Source organism: Antechinus flavipes, chromosome 6, assembly GCF_016432865.1.
Source record: "Antechinus flavipes isolate AdamAnt ecotype Samford, QLD, Australia chromosome 6, AdamAnt_v2, whole genome shotgun sequence".
NCBI lineage: Eukaryota > Metazoa > Chordata > Mammalia > Dasyuromorphia > Dasyuridae > Antechinus > Antechinus flavipes.
The window spans coordinates 96,073,098-96,095,956 of NC_067403.1; the positions used below are offsets into that span (position 1 = coordinate 96,073,098).

A 22,859-nucleotide genomic window follows, 5' to 3' on the forward strand; every position below is an offset into this window, starting at 1 on the left:
GACCCTTAACCTTATTTTCCTTCACTTTCTTTATTGCTTTCTACTAGTTGTTTTGCCTGGCCCCAAGGAACAGAATTAGAAATAATGGCTGAAGTTTCAGAGGCAAATTTAAGCTTAAGATATCAAGGGGGAAATTATCTACCAGAATGGTGACTGGAAACCTTAGGAGTAGTGGGTTACTTCTTGATGAAGGTCTGTTAGCAAAGATTGTGTTATTGCTCATTAGATACGTTGTACAAAGAATTGTTGAGATATGAGTTAGAGATGATATTGATTAAGCCCTTAGATCTATGATGTGGAGATTCTGGGAATCTCAACTGTCACTTTTTTTTCTTGCAAGGCAGTTGGGATTAATTGACTTGCTCAAGGTCACAGAGCTCATAAGTGTCAGAGGATGACATTTGAGGATGAATTTGAACTCAGGTCCTCCTGACTCTGGGATTGGTACCATGTAGCAGTCCCTCTTATCACTCTTAATATTCATTTGATTTTGGACAATTCATTTCTCTTCATCTGTAAAATGGTCCTTTCTGACTCCAATCCTACCTTCCTATAAGAGCATAAGAGACGAAACAAACAACATGCTATGAAAGTTGTTAAGACAGATTAGGGAAAGGTGCTTAGAAGAACCAGGGCTTTTAAATATAGATGGGATTGTTGGAAATAGGGACTTGCTGAATCATGGGACACAATGAGCAAACAAGTTAGGAGTAATATGTTCATAGAATTGGATGGGATTAATCCATTTGGGGTGGAAGAATTGAGCTCACGTTGGGTAATAGGGTGAGATGATGGGATGGAGTGTGACGGTCCAGGGATTTTGAATGCCAAGCAGAGAAGTTTGGATTCTGGTTCTAAGAACTCCAGTTCCCCAGTTGTGGGGAGTCACAAACCCCAACTCAAACTCTAGATTTCTGCAGGCCAGTTAACTTGTTTCCCAAAACATGATGACATATTTATTCATGCCTTGGCTCATGTTATTTCTTGGCCCAATTCCTTCAGGGCCTAGGCAGCCTAAGCTTATCCATTTTCTTCATTTTTGTATTATGTAGGATATAACCTCTCATCTGAGTTTATGTTGACTTGGATAATCCTATTGTGGTACTTCTGTATTTGATATAACTATTGAATTATTTTACTGTTTCACAGATGTCTTCCTAACTAGATCCTATACTTATTGAGAGTAGGGTCACTTTTCTTCAGCTTTACAAATAACCACTGAACTGACAGAAAGAAAATTGTGTAGTGAATAAATAACAATAGCTACGAACTAGATAATTGACCCCTAAATGATTGTGAGTTGGAAGAAAGGAAATTGTGTAGTGAATAATTAACAATAGCTATGAACTAGATAATTGATCCCTAAATAATTGAGTTGGATGGTGTATATGTTTCCTACTATGAGGTTTACAGGGTGTGTGTGTATGTATATTTAAATATCCTAGTTAAGGGCAAATAGGAACAATACTTTGCCGACCTGGTTGGTAATTGAATTACCTTCTGCTTTGTTTCCACATCTGTAAAATGGGCATGACAGGAGTAGTTATCTCAGAGAGTATCAAATGAGATTCTAGGATCACAGACTTAGAAGTGGAGGGATTTATTTTAGAGGCCATTGAGCCCAACTCCCTCATTTTTATAGATGAGAACTTAAATGACTTGTGCAGGACCACACAGCAAGTGATGAAATGTGATTCAAACTCTGGGAGACCTTCTTGACTTTGAGCCAACTGCACCATGCTGTCACATATTATAATCTACGTGAATCTCTTTGCAAACCTCAAACCTCTATGTGAATATTATTATTATTATTTATTATTATTACCATGAACTCTCTACAAAGGATTATTCTGGGTCTGGGAGTGTCGTCCTTCCCATTGTCCTCTTCCAAGGACAAAGGTGGTCAGTTGTATGCAGTAGCTGGGAAGGAGAGGGAAGCAGAGTTAACTGCTGAGCTTTCTACAGGTGTATTGTTCAGTCATCTTGCAGTCTTCCAGTCACTCCCATCCACCCTCTCCACCTCAGACGTCTTAATCATCTCTTCCCGACCTAAACTTGAATACCATCTGCCCAAACAAATCAACACAATACAGTCCTAGCAGAAGGAAAGGGATATATGTATCACACTTCCCACTCGCCTCTCCTGGGTTCAGATCATGTCTTTTCATTTGCCAAGCCACTGCAGAGAGATTGGGCATCCCCTCTGCTTTGTTTCTAGTTGTTGGAGTCTGGCAATATAATTTCCAGCGATGCTTGTTCAAATAAAGCAGCCTTGGCTGGTGGAATTTTATTGTATTTTGGTTTTGGTCCATGTGATGTTCCAAGGCTGATTAGCCAATACAAGATGAGCTCTCACCCTGTTACCATGATCTCAAAGGCAGGTCAGGGCCCCTGAAGTGAAGGGAATCTCTGCTTTGGCTAAGACTGTAGCGCTTGTTCTTAGCAGAACTTCAGATATCCCCAGTATGGTCTAGGACCAAACTTAAATAGCAACACTGTTGCAAGATGAATTGAGTATTCTGACATTAACTCTTGGGTGCCACTGTGGGCTACACCCCTCTTCCCAATTATCCAGCAGAGAGATTTCTTCCCTTTTGCAATCTCTAATATTTATGCTGTTGGTTGGTATTAAATCTGTTGCCATAATCTTTCCTTTGAATAGTCTGCATCTGGAGGAGAAGTATCCTTGTCCTTCAGAAATTTACAGTATAGTCGTGAGAACACAACAGGTATATAATGGTAGTATATATTATAAAACTTTATTTCCATATAAAGTTATAAATACCTGATTGATTGGCACAAGACCCACTGCTATTCTTGTAGACCTGGTGACTATAGGTAGGATGTCTTGGAAAAACCATTAAATCTGTGAGAAAAATTCAAGGAATAAGCAGCATGTTAAGGCACAGAGAAAGAGGACAGACATCTTTCCAAACTTCATTGTCTTTTTTTGGATGAGGATTAGACTTGTGCTTTCACTGGTTTAGGAAACTCCCCCTGTCAGTGCAAGTTGGTACCCTCTCTACAGGTTAGAGGGATACATAGATCCCTCAAAGCTTAAAAGTAACTTGGTCAGTAGGTCTTGCTGGCTCTGAGAGCAACTCTGTCTACTCTGCCACCTTATGTCTATCGGCCTATCTCTCTGTCTCTCTCTCTTCCTCCCTCCTCCCTTTTCTCTCTTTTCTCCCTTCCTTTCATTTCTTTCTTTTTCTCTCTCTCTCCTCTTCCCTCTCTCCATCTCTCTCTCTGTGTCTGTCTCTCTATCTCACTCTCCCCTCTCCTTCTCCTCCTTATATCTCTCTGTCTCTTTCTCTTTTCCCTCTTTCTCAATTTTTTTTTTTTTTTTGGCTGAGGCATTTGGGATTAAGTGACTTGCTCAGGATCACACAGCTAGGAAGTGTTAAGTGTCTGAGAGCACATTTGAACTCAAGTCCTCCTGACTTCAGGGCTGGTGCTCTATCCACTGTGTCATCTAGCTGCTTCCTCTTCCCTCTTTCTTTGACTCTCTTTGTATCTCTTTCTTTGTCTCTTTTCATTTTTGTCTCTTTCTCCTTTTTCTTTTACGCTCTATGTCTCTGTCTCTTTGTCTCTTCATTTTGTCTCTTTCTTCTACTCTCTTTTTGTGTTTCTGTTCCACTTTCCCTCCTTTATCTGTTTCTTTCATTTTTCTCAGCAGGAAAATGGGAACAATGCTTCTAATTCTACCTACCAGGATTGGTTTGAGGGGTAAACTCGGTAAGGTATCTTATCAGTGAGAGTGAATACAGATGACTTCTGAAAGATAAACAGGAGCTGAGGGCGGGTAAACTTGGCCAATGCCTGATATCATAGTGAGGTGACTCATTTTGAACAAGGGAGTCTTACATCTCATGATGGGAAAGAGAGTCAGGAAAATGCTATTGCTTGGAGAGGGTGGAGATCACTCCTGGCCACTGGACACACTATTCATACTGTGAAGTGAGGGCCACATGTCAGGCTTTGCAGCCACATTCTTTCCTGGGGATAAAAGCACAAGGTGTACCAGAAAAGCCACCATTTCTGCGCCAGGAACTTTCTAAAGCAAGGGTGCCTTCAGGATCTACATTGGTGCAGAAGATCCATGATCATTTCTCCTAGTGTTTATTAAGTGATTGCTGAGTGTGTGGTATGGTGCTAGGAGATAGGACATCAGCTCCTGGAGTCAGAAGGAGCCACGTTCAAATGCGGCTTCAGACACTTATTAGCTGCCTTCAGCGGGCTTATACTTGAGGAACTTGGGAAGGAAGAGAAGTGGAGAGAAAGAACAAGTACCCGACTACACAGACAAATTAATACAAATTATAAATTTAATCCATGGTTTAAGCCTCAAACCACTAGATGCACATGTGGATTTACAATAGAAAATGATTGCAGATGTAATCTCATCCAAATTCTGTATTTTACAGAGGAGGAAACTGAGTTCCATCATGGTGAACAGACTTGCCCAAGGTCTTTGGGTATATATCATTCATTTTAAGGAAGCATTCTTAAGTGGATAGTGATCTTTGCTAAGTATTAAAGATACAAAGATTAAACAAGTCTTTGCCTTTGGAAACCTAGTAGTGAGGATAAAACAAATAAATGCATAATTATAGTACAAGTCTTGACTATGACATAAAGTCTTATTTTCTATCTATGCTAATGTATAATCAAATGAAGAAAACAATAGCTTCAGAAGACTTGCTTCTAGCTTTGGGCTGTTCTTCATCGATTCACTTCTAGTGGACAGTAATTGGAGAGAAGGTTTTAGGTTTCTGTTTGTAAAGCAGCACTGTAACCCTTACTCTGGAACCTCATGTTCCTTCAAAAGTATGTTTCCATTCTCTCTGGGTGACTGGATGATAATAAGACTGAATATATGGCATACAGACAGTCAGAAATGATTTTACATATCCTGAAAAAAGCAGCATTTTTAAGTAAGTTATAGCTGAACTATGAAGTGGAAAGAACACTGAATTCTGGATTTGGGTTATGGCTCTGCCTCTTAAATAGATTTGTAGCCTGGGACAAATCCTGTAATGTCTATAAACCTCAATTTCTTCCTGTGTGGAATAGGGTTAATGGTCTTCATATTGTCTAACTCCTTCTTGCTTTATCGATCAGAGGAGATATAGAATATGCTTTGCAAAATGCCAAGCACCATATAAATATAAGTGATTATTAGCATTGCTTCCAAAAAGAGCTAATTGGAAGGGAAAATGTCCTTAGATACCCACTGGGTAGCTTAGCAGGGTCGGCCTAGCAGAAGAGAGCCTTTGGCGTGGTGAGTGGCAAGCTGGGTAGATGCTTTATAAAAGATTTATAGAAGGAGATGGATAAGAATCATAGAGCATGTGGAAGCGTGCAGACATCCTCAGGATGAGATCACTTTCAAGGTCTGTTGCCATCTTTAAGCTTTATGTGACTTAACTATGTTGAATTTGATCTCTTCCCATTTTAATTTCTAATGGTTCTAGTGCATGGACACCGATTTTTTATTAATTTTTTTGCATATGAATAATAGGCCTCAAACTTAAATTCCATAACAACCAGGCATTCACCCTACAATAGAGTTCCCAACAAGGATGCTATGCTGGGAAAGGCCTCCCACTGTCATGTATTTATTTATTTTTTCCCAACTTCTTTAAGTTGACTGCTTTCTGGAGGAGTTTGTGTCTTCATCTGTTTTCCCGATGCTAGAAAGGATGAAATCAGAAAAATTGAGAGTTAGGGAAGAGATAAGTAACGTGGAAGCAGATTTCTCTTGGACTTCCCTTCTCCTCATCCCTAACTTAGGATTTGGGTTCATCCCAGCTCTTTTACCTTGTCTCCCTCCTGAGGTCAAGTTCATCCCCTTTCTTCACTTCCTTTAACGTGAAAGGTGTAGCAGCTGTGATGCCAAAAGGGAAAAATATGAGAAAAATTGTTAATGAATCATAAGTCTCTAAGGGACTCCTGAACCTCCTCTGTAAGGTACTCCTGATTGTTGACACTTTGGGGAGAAGCTTCCCACTGTCAACTGGCCGATAAACTTCTGCTGAATTTTTGTGCTAAAGTTGCTGTTGTTGGGGACTAGAGGAAGGGAACTATTTAGAGAGAAAGGCCAAGAAGAGCAGGGGGGAACTATTGTAAGAACATTTTAAGGATGCAATTTCCCTGCCAAATTGGAGTGTGGAGAGAGAGGAATGAGTGAGGGAGGAAATAAAAGTCCAAATAGAGTTTCATCCCTTGTTAGAATATAAGCCTCTCTCAGAGCAGATGTTTTGTTTGCTTGTATTTGTATCCCTGGTTCTAAGCATAGTGTTTGGTACATAAAAACACATTTATTAAGTACTTATTCATTCATTTGCCTTTATTTTCTTAGGTTTAATTTATCACCTTAATTTTTGACTGTCCTTTCCTATAGGTTTGTGCATGTGTGTGTTGTGTGTGTGATGAATAATATGAAATGTTCCAGATAATTTTAAATATGAAATTCAAAGATCCACTTAAGTGAAATTTATTAGGAGTTGGAATGGGATAAAATTGCTTCTAGAGATGTTGGCTAAAGGGACCCGAAGGGAGGGCCATAGCAAAATCTAGATCAGATTTTTGGTTTGTACAGATCTTGATTCCATTCTTAGCTTAGTCGAAAGAAGTTTGTGAATCAGCCTCTATAGCTTTAAAGATTCTTCATCTGTGAAATAGGTGCAATAAGGCCAGACATGGTGACATACTTTTGTAGTCCTAACAAATTAGAAAGGTGGATTGCTCGACTCAGGAGTTCCGAGCTGCAGTGGTTTATAGCCAATCGGGTATCCACACTTAATTGGGGAACCAATATGATGAACCTCCTGGGAGAAGAGGACCACCAGATTGCATAAGGATGGGGCCATTTGGTCCAATTTGAAAGCTGAATACATCAGAGTTCCCGTGCCAGATCAAAGTTTCAATGCTAATTAGTGATTAGGTTGTTTCTGTGAGTGACTGCTACGCTTCTAGCCAAGATGAGATAGAGTTCGAATACTTTTAAAAAATAAACTAAAATGGATATGCTATAGTAGCCTTGCAGGGTAATTGTGAGGCTTAAATGAAATTATATGTGGGAAATGTTTTGCAAACCTTAAAACACACTGCAGCCACTTTCAAATTTGTCTTAAAAGAAATTGATCTATCACACACTCTTTTATATGAAACCAAATTGTATTGTATCATGTCATTGACATTTTTGAGGCAGTGTAAATTGTGATTTATATTATTAGGGAAAGAGATTGCCTATACAATAACCTTCTAAATTATAACATTTCCTTAAATGCCAGGATAATGTAATTAGTACTTCCTTGGGTAGGTGAAGCATTCCGACAGCACCTTTTGTGTGTAAAAGCTTGAGAACTGGGAGCTCCCTTTTCTTGATTAATGACTTTTGGTTGTTCTTATTGTCTTATTTACAGGTGCCCAAAGCAGAATTCCCAGAAGCCCCCCGATGGGAAAGATGATAATACAGAAAAACACTGCCCCGTGACAGTGAATCCTTGGCACATGAAGAAAGCTTTTAAAGTCATGAATGAATTAAGAAGGTATTGCTCTATTAACACGCATGCTTTCTGCTCTCAGTTGGGTTTCTGGGTCTGTCTTTGCTATTCACTTGTTGCCATGTTTGTCATTTTCTTCACGTATTTGTTCATTCTTGTTCTAAGGAGAATTTGGAGTAAACAAATTTCAAAAGAGAAAAATCTTGTTAAAGAGTGCTGTGGAATAGTGAGAAAAACCATGGTTTGAATCTGGAACATGGTCAGAATCCTAAATTCTCTCATTTGTAAAATGGGGCTAATGATAACCTGCAATACTTACTTCAGAGAATTATTACTTTGGATCAAGAGGATAATATATGTAATATGTGCATGTTAGTTATTATAAATGGTAATAGTGTATCTGATCTAAGAAGGGGGCTCTTATGCTAGGGTATATGAACTTTTTTTTCCTAATAGATTGACAATTACTTAAAAATAATTGGTTTCTTTTATAATCCAATGTATTTTACTTTATGCATATAAAAACATTAAGGACAGCTAGATGGTAGACACATCTTCTTGAATTCAAATCTGGCCTCAGATATCTACTAGTTGTGTGATCCTGTGCAAGTCCCTATTTGTCTCAGTTTCCTCCTCTGTAAAATGAGCTGGAGAGGAAAATGGCCAACTACTCTAGTATCTCTGCCAAGAAAACCCCGAATGGGGTCATGAGGAGTCACATAGTGTTGAAACAAATAGCAAACAACAAAAACAGCATTTTAAGAAAGAATCCATAGACCTCAGCAGAATGGTTCAGAGGTCTACAACATAAAAAGGGTTAAGATGTCCCAGTCTAAGGACTTCCTTTTATAATGTCAAGTGAAACTCATTGCCAAGAACATATAAAAATAACATCTTGATCTGAGAACACTAGAGAGTTTTTTCTCAGAGTTGTCTCATTGGTAAGGTGATTCAAATAAATTGATTGACAGAGAAAAGGATTATTATAGCAGGATAATTAAAACATAGTTATCTTTGGGGATTAAAAGTACAGTGTGCTTCAGCTTCAAAAAAAAATCATACCGGATGATCAGATTGTTGTAGCGTTTTGAAAAGCACTACTTTCCTTCTTCCTCAGTTTTATATGCCTAGTGATGTCTGTTTAAAATAGTGGGTTTTTTTTTTTAAACCTTTTGGCAATCTGGTGAAGCCTCTGGCCTCCTTCTCAGGCTGATGTTTATTTAAATGCATAAAAGTATACAAGATACTCAAAGAAACCAATTATATTGAAAGTTATTGTCATAATAATGGTGACAATTAACATTTTTATAGACCTTTGAGGTTTGCAAACCACTTTAGGAATATCTCCTGCTTGCATTTTTAAAAGGTGTGATTCCATGTATGTAAGTGCTAGTCACTAGGTCTGCCTGGGTTCCTTCCCTTTTTAATCCTGTTGTAACAGACAAGGTATTGGACTGTAAAATAGAGTAACCATGAAGGGTTCTAAAGAGAAGTTAAAAAAAAACCCAACAAATTTAAGAATTGGTACTAGCCCCATGATTTCATTGGCATTGTTGTTTAGTCATTTTGTACTCAAATCTGACTTGGTGACCCTATTTGAGATTTTCTTGGTAAAGAAATGAAGAGTGATTTGCTACATATATTGTATCTAGGATATACTGCAACATATCCAACATATATAGGACTGCTTGCCATCTAGGGGAGGGGGTGGAGGGAGGGAGGGGAAAAATCGGAACAGAAATGAGTGCAAGGGATAATGTTGTAAAAAATTACCCTGGCATGGATTCTATCAATATAAAGTAATTATTAAATAAAAATTAAAAAAAAAAAGAGTGATTTGCTGTTTCCTTCTCCAGGTCATTTTATAAATGAGGAATTGAGGAAAACAGGGTTATGTGACTAGCTTAGCTTCACAACACAAAACTGAGGCCAGTTTTGAACTTTCTTGTACTTTTTCATATGTATGTATGTAAATTGAGGTTACATAGTTAGGAAGTATTAAGTGTCTGAGGCTGGGTTTGAATTCAGGTCCTCCTGAGTCCAGGGCCAGTGCTCTATCCATTGACCCATCTAGCTGCCTCCAGATATTTTCTATAGCTAACAGTCTTAGAGGACTTTGAAGGCAAGAAGACCTGAGTTCAAATCTTTCAGCACTCTGTAACTGGAATGGGCATCTCCCATAACAGTAGACTGTTGCCTATTAGGGTTACACAGCCAGTGTATATCAGAAGGGACACTTGGACCCAGCTCTTCTTGGCTTCAATGCTAGCTTTCTAATTCTTTTATCACAAAATACTATTTCATTTTTGTTTTTAAGTTCTTTTATTTAATTTAAATTAAATTAAATTTAAATTTAAATAGGTATTTAAATACCTATCTGGTATTATTAATTGCTTTTCTTCTCTCCATTCCTCTTTTTTCCATTTCATCCTAGAAAGATTAAAGTTAATAGAAGTATAAACCTTTAAACAAGTCCCCTTTCTTTCCTTAGTTTCCACCTTTGTGAATTGAGGAGCAGTCTTCCCTTTTCCTACTCACCTTCGGTAAAAATTGAGGGCCTTATTTGCTCTGCCTTCCCATAGCTGAGCAGGTTTCTGCTCCATGAGGGATGCCTCATTAAGTGGTAGGAGAGGTTCTTGCTTGCTCATCTGCAAGGTTTCCCTAAGGCTTCCTCTGTGTGAAGCCGTGTCTTAGCTCTGGCCACCTCGGGAGTGTACTTCTGCCCCATTTCAGGCACCAAGGGTAAAGATATTGAATAGTACCCCATGTCCTTTGGGTCAGTCACACTAATTGTCACTTCATGAGCTTCTTGATACAAATAAAGGATGCTGACTCCCCAAAGAGAAATTGTGTGAATTACATCTCCCAGGCTGCCAATGACATGTCACATCAGCGTCTCTCCAATAGGACAGGAAAATGATAGTATGTTCAGTTTTAGCATAAGATTATTCCGTTGTAAAAAATAAATTGGTTTCAGACTATTAGAATTAATGTCATTTCGTAGGGCTCATAGATTTAAAACTGAGAGGGACCTTAGAAATAAAGCCTGAGGTATAGAAAGTTGAAATGACTTGCTTATGTCAAATAACTAATAATAGATTAATAATACTGTCATGAAGCTAATAATAACAACAATAATAACAGCAAATGTAGCAACAATGAAAATAAAAGCAAACATTTATATAGGGTTTACTATGTATTAGAACTGTGTTAAATCAATTATCTCATGATCATCATAATCTTTGGAAGTAGTTTGCTATCTCCATTTTACAGATAAGGAAACTGAGGCAAACAGATTAAGTAATAATAGCTAACATTTATATTGTGCTTACTATATGTCAGATATGACCTTTACCACAACCCCGAGAAGTAGCTGCTATTGCCAATCCATTTTATAGGTGAAAAAAAACCGAAGCAAATAGAAATTAACAAGCTAGTAAGTGTCTGAAGCTGCATTTGAATTTGGGTGTTTAGTGATTATAATCCCATACCTTGGTCTACTATGGCGCGCTCACTGAAATTCATCAAAATCTTGGTGGCTCTGTGGTCTCTCCCCCTTCCTCCTCATACCTTGTCCCATGCCATCTATTTTGAGTGCTTCTCAAAACTAACATGGAAATCTCTGAAATTTGCTGTTTGTTACACAGCCAAAACTCATTAGTTACTTCCTGCCCTTGCAACAACTTCCCCCAGCCAGGGTGGTGGTAGCTGAAAGTGATTTCCTGACTTCTGGGAAGGGACAATTTCCCCTTTGCTACTTACAGGAGCTCCTCCAGAGGCTGCTCTCCAAGTGGGGGAAGGGAAGAGCACAGGCATTGCAAGAAGGGGCATGTTCTGCAGACCAGCTCCCTCATTTTCTTTATTTTTAAACTGCATTTTGTTTTTTCAATTAAAAAAGCATTTATTTTTGCTTCCCACATAACACTTTTCCTGTCCATGGGGGAAAAACAGAAAAACAACACCCAGGAATAAATATACAAAGGCAAAAATGTTGCCCCACTGGCTGTGTCCAAAAATCCTTATCTCATTTTGCATCTGAAGACCATGTGGCCTTTCTCTGTAGGCATGCCTTGGAGGTCCTTGCACGGACTGATGGGAGCTCTGCAGCCCTTCAAAGATGCCTGAGTTTACAATGTTTTATTGTTAGTACTTTACAGTTGTTATCTCACTGGATTCTCAACATCAGCCCTGGGAAGTTTACAGTGTTCTCTTGTTAGTTAAATGGTTCTTCTGGTTCTGCTCCCATCACTCTGCCTCGGTTCATCATGGTTCCCAAAGCTTCTTTGATGTCACCACTTTGGTAATTCCTTTGCCACAACAGGATTTCATTCTGTTCGATTTGTTGAGCCTTTCTGATTGACCCCAAATCCCCTTAGCATCGACTTCTTTCCTATTTCAAATGTAGCTACTACAGGTATTTTTGTACATGTGGTTCTCCTCCCCTCCCTTTTTCTCTTCTCTGTCTCTATACATACATATATACACACACACACACACACACACATATATATATGTATGTATTTATATCTACACGTGCACACATTGGATGTATATACACACAGGCATGTTTGTAGGATGTATATCTGTGCATACAAATATAATATATATATATATGTATACACACGTTAATATATATACAAATATATACAATATATGTAGATGTAAAACATTTATAGACACATATAACTTTATATCAATGTATATACACATTAAATGCATATACACACAACATTTGTAGGATGTATATATGCATACAGATATAAAGAATGTATATACAAACAATATATAAAACATATATACAATGTGCATATGCAAATATAAAACATACATATAGATACATATATACACAAACATGTTTGTAGGATGTATATCTGCATACAAACATAAATAATGTATATATACATATTAATATATATACAAATATATATAATGTGCATACACAGATATAAATGATGCATATAGACATATATTTTTATATCTGTATATTCACATTAAATGCATATATACACAGGTGTTTGTAGGATATATAGCTATGCATGTAGACATAAAGAATATATACATACATGTTAATATATTTACAAATATACAATGTGTATATGCAGATATAAAACATATATATATATATATATATACACATATCTTTATATGTACACATTAAATGCAAGTACTCACAAGCATGTTTATAGGATATATATCTGTACATATAGACAAGGAATGTACATACACACATAAATAAATAAATAAATAAATATATATATGTACACACACACACACAAATACATGCAATATGTATTGTATATATAAACATATACATATACATATGCACACATACACAGGGCAGCTAGATGGTACAATAGATAAGAGTCCTAGGCATGGCTATGATACTATCGCTTGTAAAATGAGGTAATCCATCAAGCCAGACAATTCAGCCTCAAACACTTACTGGCTTTGTGATCTTAAGCAAGTTATTTCAATCTCTGTTTGCCTCATTTTCTTCATTTGTAAAATGGGGAGAATAATAACTTCCCAGGGTTTGTGTTGAGAATCCAATGAGATAATAATACTTAAATTATAAATGCTTAAGACAGTGCCTGGCATAGAGTAGGTTCTTAAATGCTTATTCTCCTGCCCTTCCTTTCCCCCACTATGCAAAATTTGGCCTTTAATAATCAGAATAGGTGTCCTGGAGGAAGGAGAACTTTAGCTGCACTCTAGAAGGAATTATAAGATCACAGGGTCATAGGTTTAGAGCTAGAAGATCCCCTCATTTTACAGAGGTGAAGGGACTTGTCCAAAGTGATATAGGTTGTAGATAGCAGAGTGGGGATTTGAATCCAACTGATCTAACTCCAAATCCAGCCCTATCCCCACTTCATGATGGGATTGGAAAGGATAGAGGGGAAAGAGAAGGAAATTCTAGTGATGTGAAAGTAGAAAATGGGAGATCTTAGTTCAGAAAAAATGATAAAACAGGCTTAATACCATAGAGAAAATGGGAAGTGGAGAAAAATATGATTAAGTTGTTAACATTTGATGAATGAAGGCTTTAAATGTCAAGACTAGAGTTCAGACTTGGTTCTCTAACTAGTGGGGAATCATTGATGATTATTGAGCAGAGGAGTGATATAATAAAAATGATTATTTAGTAGAATGTAAGCTTTTTGAAGTGAGGGAGAATTTCACTTTTGTATTTTTCTCTCCAGGGCCTAGTACTCGACAATCAACAGGCTATTAACCAAAAAAGCATTTACTAAATGTTTCTATATCCCATTTACAAAGACATTAATGAAATATTATCAAAGAGCATATATAAATTTTTGTAAATAGTAGGTGCTCAATAAAAAGCTTGATTGGTACTTCAGGAAAGAATGAAACAGTGAGTCTGTGAGACAACTTGTAACTTACTATGAAACTTGGCTAAGCTTTGTTCAGGGAGTGATTATGTTCTTGGCTGGAGTTCAAGTGTGAAAGGCACCGTGGGAGATAAAATAATATTAATGATAATAATAATAGCTAGCATTTATATAGTGCCAAGGTTTGCAAAACAAAGCTCTTTATAAATGGTATCTCTTGATCTTCATAATAGCTTTATGAGATGAGTATTGTTATTCTAGATTTTACAGATTAGAAAATTGAGGCTGAAAGAGTTGTCTAGGGCAAAATTTGAATCTGACTCCAGGTCTCTCACTCTGAATACTCTGAATTTACTTGACTGTAAAATAGAGCAGAGAACAAGAGTCATATTTTTAAGAAGTCTGCTGCACATAGAAAATTTAGTTTAAACTCTGCAGAATTTAATGGTAATGTGAAGAGTGTAGGATTATAAAGCGTATGAATCAAGCCACACATAACCATTTGCCCAACGTATCAAGACCAAGATTTTTCTTCAGTTTAGGACTGAACCCTGAATACAGGGGAAGATAGATTTTTGCACATTAAAAACAATCAGATAAATCCTATTTGCTAAAAGGAAGCAATTAGCCAGACTATATATGACATTAGGTAATCTGATTTCTAATTGGAGGAAAGATTAGGGACTTTCCCAATTGGGAAGGGAAGAGTGAACAAGATTAATTCCCTGAGTTTAAAAAAAGAAGTGTCCCACTGCTCCAAAGTGTCTGTATATAATCAAAAGAACATAGAAACAATAATTGATCAGTATGGAGCCAGTTTTCAGATAAGACATATGGGTTCCTTGAGATATATAATTATGAGAAACCTCCATGTATCAGTCTTCGGATCTGTCTGGATTTTTTGGTCAGCATATTCATGTCCTTAGTTAAGGGTCTCTGGGCAGCAGGTAGAAGTGGTCCAGCTACCCAGACATGCAGGGCTAGATTCCAACAATGTACCAAAGCCCTCTCACAATTCCCACAAGTGAATAAAGTTTTCTCACAAGATAAAAATTGGATTAGTTCCATAACTGAATAAAAAGGGAACTGAGCTAGCTCCAGAATTGAATCACAAGATGGAGTCACTGTGGTTCACCCAATTCCCACCACCTCAATTCCCTTAGTACCCAGACTATCAGATTTGTTTTGGCAGTTATCACTGAGTAATGAACTGGAAGGTTGATGTGATGGTATTCTCTAGGTCACTGGTGGAGGAGAGGATGTCCTGCTTTGGCCCTTTCTATTGTGTCTCTCTGGGCTGGGGCTCACTGTGGCTATATAAACAGGAGAAGCCTGTGTTTCCTGTGCATTCCCATTTTGGTGGATGTCCTGTATTGTAGTATGCAAGGTATAAAGAATTATTTTTTTCTTATTAACTTACCTTTATAACTTTCTTCTTGTTACCAGTTTAAAAAAAAGTTGGTGGGATGTATTTTCATAATGCTGTCTCCATGATGATGATAAAAACTTGATAATGATTGGGGACTCCAGCTCCAGCACCGAGACTAAAACTATAGCCAAGGCCCAGCTTTCTGTGATAACTGGAAGCTGGGATAGTTTGGACAAATTATTCATAAAGTACTCCAGCACTTAATTAGTCACTAGTTTCATCCTCTTTTCCAGCCATCCTTATAAAAACTACTCATAAATCACTTATGTTGACTAATGTGAATTTTACTACCCTGGAGAGCTGATAGACAGGTCAGCTGCATACAAATTGGATACTCAAGGCCCACCACAGAGCATATTCTAACAGAGGAGAAGCTTTGGGGATACTCGTGGTATCTCTAACAAGATTCCTCCAAATCAGGCTATATTGGATTTGTTTCTTCATGTGGCCTATAAATTAGTGTAATGGCTACAGCACTGGGCTTGGGATCAGGAAGACCCAAGTTCAAAATCCACTTTCTTCATTTACTAGCTGTGTGATTGGGGCAAGTCACTTAATCTGTCTGATCCTAAGTTTCTTTATCTGAACCATAGGGATAATAACAGCAAGGTTTATGGAGTTGTGGTGGGCATCAAATGAAAATATATGTAAAGTACTTTGTGAGCATTAAAGAATTTGATTATAATCTTCAGGATTAGATCAATAGAAGGAAGGAGAAATACATTTGTTTTTACTTCTTTTAAATATGTTTTATTGATACCTTTTATTTTCATATTAATCATTTCTAAATATATTTTTATCTCCCTATCCTCTGAAAAATGAATCTTCTTTCATAAGAAAGAAAAAAATGGAGTAAAATCAATCATTGTACTATTTGATAGTGTATGCGACAGTCCATTCCTATTGTCCCCTACTTATTACTACCAAAAGGAGTAGAATGGTGGGCCCTCTTTTCTTTTTTCCTCCCTTTGTACGTTATCAATACTCAGAATTTTTCTTCATTTTAAATATGTTTTTTTAAAATTTACTCTCCTGGTCACTGCATATATATATATATATATATATATTCTTTTGGCTCTTCATATTTCACTCTGCATCAGTTCATATAAAACATAAAATGATACATTTTGAGCTATTGTTAGCTTAGATTTTAAATACTTTCTCTTAAGGGACCATAGGATGATAATCAGTATAAATACTGAGAAAATTTATCTCTCAAAATATTCTTGTTATATTCCCAAAAAGTCTACTTCATTTTTTTTCTGTGTGCTAAGCACTCACTATGTGCTGAGCAGTATCTTAAGTATTCAATAAAAAGACTCAAACAGTCCCTACTCTTAAAAAACTTTCATTCTGGTGGGAAAGTTGCTTAATCTTTCCATGTTCTCAACAGCCTTAATATTTTCTTTATTTTCTACAAAAGATCCCTGATTTCATAAGCATGGACAGGTACTTCTTCTACTGAACCACATTTGAAGTCTTCTGTACAAAACAACTTTCATGAGTTGTTATGACCAACAAAAATGTATTATTGATCTTATGACCATTGAGTCTTGTCATTGACTGAAGGTACCTTCTTAAAACCATGTCATTTGTCATATGGACTATTTGTGCCCGTCTCATGGTAGACCCTCTGGTTCATATTGGTTTGTTCAGCCAGTTAGACACACTGTACCTTGATCCAAACACAATAATGTCATTTTGGTCCTCTTCTAGCACAAAGGACAACTACCAACCATGTCCTAGTACCATTATTTGCAGTCCCCACTATAGTAAAAAAAAAATTTATCAATGATTCTACATCCATTATCCTTTGTACTGAATAGGGGAAGATTAAGCAACTTTCCCATCAAAATGCAAGCTTTTTAAGAGTAGAAATTATTTGAGTTTTTGTCTTTGTAGATCCAATACCCAGGATCCTGCTCAACGCAGGAGTGTTCTGAGATGTATTTTCTCCGTGTTTATATAATACATTTATGTACTGGGCTGAATCTCAGTGATAGGCCATCACAAACTTGCCCATCTAGTGAGAATAAAATCTACCCTACAATAAGCATTATGGCAGAACCAAAAATTCCTGGCTGGGGGAAGGAGAGTCTTACTGTGATGACTCTTCTTTCCCTTCCCCACTGTCCTAGGAGGGAACATGGGTAGCAGATACATAAGAATCAAGTCTTCCATCCAGTTATGTATAAATCCTTCCCTGCTTGCCAGAAACTTGCCATGTCAACTCCTCCATGACTGCTAGTCAGAGTGAGTCCCCAAAACAACAAGGTGACAACCAGTCTTAGATCCAGCATTTTCCCTTTTCTGTAAATATTTGAGTGAGTTACCACTTCTGAAGGTTAGGAATATTATGGGGAAATTTTATCTGGTTGCTCTGTGTTCCTATATTTATTCTGCTAATCCTAGAATTGATATTTTTACATCTTCATCATATAAAAAAATCTATGTTCAAGGCTAGACCCATGACTAAGGCATTCTTAACCTCTGCACTATTGCTTATAACAATGCCGGTGTCACCTAAGCGAAAAACTACTGCTGGACTTTAAGGGCTGGGTGTAACAGGGCCTGGACTTGAACTCTATCCCTATATTGACTTGAATGAAGTTCTCTCACAAGGAAATTTCAGGTTTTAGAGGAGATAATCTCTAAGGTTTCTTGCCATCCTTCACTTAGTAGAATATAGTTGCTTTGCCACTAACTTGGTGACCTTAAATTTCATTTCCTTAATTCTTTTAGGTCTTAGTTTTTTCTTTTTTAAAATTGGAAATTTGGACCAAATGAATTATATTTGCTTTTTTAACTGGTGACCAACATTGCTCATTTGTAATCAGCCTTTGTCTGTTTCTGCCTTAGAACTCACCCTTTGTCTTTATTGTATCTGTGTACCTTTGTAGGGTTTGAGCTGGAAGGGAGCTTTTAGTCCAACTCCCTTTTCTACAAATGAGGAAACAGGCTTCATGAAGTTTAATAACTTACCCAAGGTCATCTACATATTAAGAGACAAAACCAGGCTCTCTGAATCTAAAACAATTATTTTGTCTCACTCCTTATGTATACTCTCCTGACAGTATTAATAATTATTAATAATGATAATAATTATAATTCTGTTATTAGATACAATATGTAATTATACATAAATAATATAAATATATATTACAATAATAAATCTATAATAATCACTAATGTTAATATAGTACTTACATATCAGGCACTATACTAAGCACTTTATGGTTACCGTGAGTCTCACAGCAACTCTGGGAGGAAAGTACGATTATTATCTCATTTTACAGTTGAGAAAACTAAGGGAAATGGGTTAATGCCTTGCCCAGGGTCACACAGCTATTAAGTGTCTGAGGCCAGATTTAAGTTCAGGTCTATCCTGACTCTAACCTGAGCACTATTAATTACCTATAATTATATTACTGAATTTCATGTGCCAGACTTTTTGATTAAAAGTTACTACCTTTGATGATTAGATTTATTTTAAAATTTTGATTCAGTCCTCAAAAGTCACAACCTTCTCCCTTCTTTGTTCATATTTGGTATTTTAACCCCTTCTATCTTAATTTCAGCATCTAGACTTAATGGGGAAAATTTGAAGATGGTGTCTCAAGGTAATACTAATCTTTTAAAGTATTGGGTTCTGGGAATTTGACTAGGAAAAAACCCTTAGCTTCAGGCATCTGTGAATACTTGGGGGGAGGATACTATTCTGGATTCACTCCTTCATAATAAGATAAATTTGACAGGCAGTATTTGGGAGTTTCTCCTTGCCACAACCAGTAAGATGCAAGCTTCTACACTCCCATAATTCTTACTGGATTTTTTACTTTCTCAGTCTGTAGGGGAGAGGATGGGAGAGTCAGAAAGAATTTGGGACTGAATTTTTTAAAAGATGTTATCATTCTAGCCTCAGATTGGGCCTGGATTTGAACTCAGCCCTGCAAGCCTTTCAGTTTAGTGAAAATGATCATTAAAGTTTCTTGCCATCCTTGACCTAGTGGAAAGTAGCTTTTTTGCAAAGCTTGTTTGGCTTCCCCATTTTGGAGTGAGTTGAAGTGAAAAGTTTGAATTATACTTGTCTTCTTCCTTCAGGCTTCACTTCTTTCTTCCTTCATTGATTTTAAGGTATCTAACGAATATTGCAAAAAAGGGAGCATAGGGAGGTGACCTTGGAGGGAGAAAACCCTGGGATTCAAGTTCCAGTGACATGTCTTAACTATGTGCCGCTCTCCCTGACAACATCAAAATTGAAATCCAGCCTCAATAACTTATTAGCTGGATAATCATGGGCAAATCACTTAACTTTTATTTGCCTTAGTTTCCCCATTTGCAAAATGGGGATAATCATAGCACTTAACCTCCTAGAGTTGTTGTGAAGATCAAATGACAATATTTAAGGTGCTTTGCAGAACTTAAATTATCATAAATGCTTGTTATTATTGTTAAAAAAAAAACCAGTTTTTCCCACACTCCCTTCTGTTTGCCCCTTCTCAGTATCCTGTGCTAATAGCATCTTCTCATAATTTAATGATCACATTATTGGACTTTGTTAGAAAGATCTCTTATAGTCTACATTTTTTTCTTTTCTAAGTTTCTTTTTAAATTTTTTTTTAAATGCACATTTCTATATGAATCATGTTGGGAGAGAAAAATCAGAACAAAAAGGAAAAACTATGGGGGAAAAAAAGAAAAACAGAAAAAAAGAAGTGAACATAGCATGTGTTGATTTACATTCAATTTCCATAGTTCTTTTTCTGGATGCAGTTGACATTTTCTATCCAGAGTTTATTGGGATTGCCTTGGATTATGGTCTATATTTTCTAATTTATTTTAAAATTAAAATTTAAAAAAAATTTTTAATGGTATATAGAACTATGGAGGTCGTTCAATCCAATCCCAGTTATTTCTCTGTGAATCTGTTTCCTCCTCTGTATCTTAAGTGAGTCTGAGCAAGGTTCTTACCAAAATGCTTATGATGTCTCCCAGTGAATTATTAGCCCCTCTATTGTTTTATTGCCTGTTCCTTATGGTGTCTTTTCTCTTTTTATCCTCAGCATTAGTATATTTCTTGGCACCTGGTAAACACTTAATAAATGCTTTTCTATTCATTCCAATCTTCCATATAATTAATGTCTTCTCCCCTAATTACATTTGGCAGTGGTAAGAGCACTCAGTCTGAAGTCCTTAGCTTCGGGTTCAGATCTTCCCACTGCAGATTATTTCCTATGTGCCACTGAACAAGAAATTTAACCTCTTTGGATCTCAGTTTCCTTCTCTGTAAAATGAGGTTTTATAGAAGTTGCTTTTCAGTTCTGGTTCCATGATTCTCTCTTCCCTTCATTTCTTCTTTTGGCCATATTCTTCTGCCTCTCCACAGTCCGAACACTGATACTTAATAAGGTAATATGTTTTCTCTAGCATCTCAGCATGGCCGTGACTTGACCCTCTTACTTGGTACCTCAGAATTCTGAATTTATGTGGGTCTTGTCTGAACAGAAGGACACTTACTTTATCCTTTGTCTTTTGGACCTGGCATCTTGCAGAAGCAGTTAAGACATGCTCTTCTTTTATGAGTCTTACAGAAGAATGCCCCAGGTAATCTTTCCTTTTTGAAAAATCTCAGCACGTTTGCTGTCACTGAATACAGATATTGATAATCCTTTCTTCCAAAATGATTACAGTGGGGACTGTTAAAGATGGTCACACACATAGTATATGAGGACTGAGAAAGAAACACAGGATTTCAGAGAAACAACTGATATCATCATATAAGAAAGAGAGGCTATTGTGGCAGTCATTCTCAAATTCATTATTCTTTGTGGCCATCAATAACCTGCCTAGGCTTATCTGGATTGGATTGCTCCTCCCTCCTTCCCTCTCTCTCTCCCTTCCTTCCTTTCTTCCTCCCTCCCTCCCCTCTCCCTCCTTTCCTTCTTTTCCTTCCTTCCTTCTTTCTTTTCTTCCTTCCTTCCTTCCTCCCTCCCTTTCTCCTCCCTCCTTCCCTTTCTTCCTTCCTTCTTTCCTTCCTCCCTCCCTTCTTCCTCCCTCCTTTCCTCCCCTTTCCTTCCTTCTTTTTTCCTTCCTTCCTTCCTTCTTTCCTTCCTTCCTTCCTTTCTTCCTTCCTTCTTCCCTTCCTTCCTTCCATTTTCCTTCCTTTGCTCCTTCTTTCCATATTAGTCATCTCTAATTCTCTCTGACCACCATTTGAAGTTTTCAGGGTAAAGATACTGAAATTGTTTGCATTTCCTTTTCTGACTCATTTTATGAGCAAGGAAACTGAGGCAAACAGGATAAAATAACTTGCCCAGGATCTGAGGCTAGATTTGAACTTAAGGAAGATCCATCATCCTGACATCAGGCCCAACACTGTAGGCCTGATGTCAACACTGTAGGTTACTTGGAATCAGGAAAGCCCAAATTCAAATCCAATTTCAGACACCAGCGGTACAACCCCAGATAATGCTTAATCATTGTTTGCCTCAGTTATCTTATCTGTAAAAATGGTTCTTAGCACCTATCATCCAGAATGGTTATAGAATTGAATTAGATATTTATAAAGCACTTTGCAGACCTTCAAATGTCATATAAATATTAGTAATTTTTGGATGGTGAAATATTTTCCCTTTTAAATATATAGAAACAGGAGCTTTTTATTTTATTCTGAATTAAGCTTTTTCTTATCTTTATTAGAAGAGAGTTCTTACCCTTATATAATTCTTATATAGCTCAATTTAATCTTATTACTATAACATTTAGAAATCATAAATATTATTGTAGTTACTTGCTTATATTTTGTTTTTAAAATAGTTTTTTATTTTTGCTATACAATATTACATCATCTAACTAGAATCCTCAGAAAATGAATTACTTTGCTAAAGTAAATTTTCTAAGTGAAAATTTAAATTTTGCCAATGCCCAAACTTAAAAAAAAAAACCTCACTACCATTTTAGACTAAAATCTTAGCAAAATATAACATTATTTTTCTGTCTTCCTAAATAGATATTGAACATAATTTATATTTTTCATGTTTTCTCAGTAATAACAATATGAAAATCCATTTTTGTTCTTTGCATTAATAAGAGTTCTTTGTGTACTTTTGAGTTTCTTTGTCTCATCAAAAATGGATGTCAAAGACAGTAAGTGGTTACTTTTGTTGTCATGGTTCCTTCCTCTAATTACTCTCTCAGTTCCCTCCACCACCTTTCCAATTGGCTACACTTTCTAGTCTGTTAAGAACTGAGGAACCAGATAACGGTTTTGTTCATCATCACTTGTTAATGTTCCAGGCTTCTCTGCTAGATACTGAAGATAAAAGAGGAAAGAATAAAATCATTCTTTTTTTGCATTCTAAGAGAGGAAACAGCAAACAGCAAGTGTATATATGTATGTCTGTGTATATGTGTAAAAAAATACATATATTAAATTATATGCAATATATTTATATATATCCTCACATACCTTATTTATATATACATATAAAATATATACATAATACATGTGATCTGCACATATAACTGTACATACCGCCACACAATTCATACACACATATTGATAGAAAT

General features: G+C 36.7%; 1 protein-coding gene and 1 long non-coding RNA gene across 4 annotated transcripts in view; one reads left to right on the forward strand and one right to left on the reverse strand.

The window, feature by feature from the left end:
* Positions 1-22,859, forward strand: part of KLHL2 (kelch like family member 2) — a 128,970-nt gene that overhangs the window by 7,938 nt on the left and 98,173 nt on the right. For all 3 annotated transcript variants that reach the window (XM_051963770.1, XM_051963772.1, XM_051963771.1), the window contains exon 2: positions 7,428-7,553. In XM_051963770.1, coding sequence (XP_051819730.1) covers positions 7,428-7,553 — 126 coding nt within the window. The remainder of the gene's footprint in view (positions 1-7,427; positions 7,554-22,859) is intronic.
* Positions 5,259-11,088, reverse strand: LOC127539603 (uncharacterized). The gene is made up of 3 exons (XR_007948001.1): positions 11,000-11,088; positions 5,821-5,887; positions 5,259-5,693 (listed from the first exon to the last, which is right to left on the reverse strand). It is a non-coding gene; the product is annotated as an uncharacterized LOC127539603 (long non-coding RNA).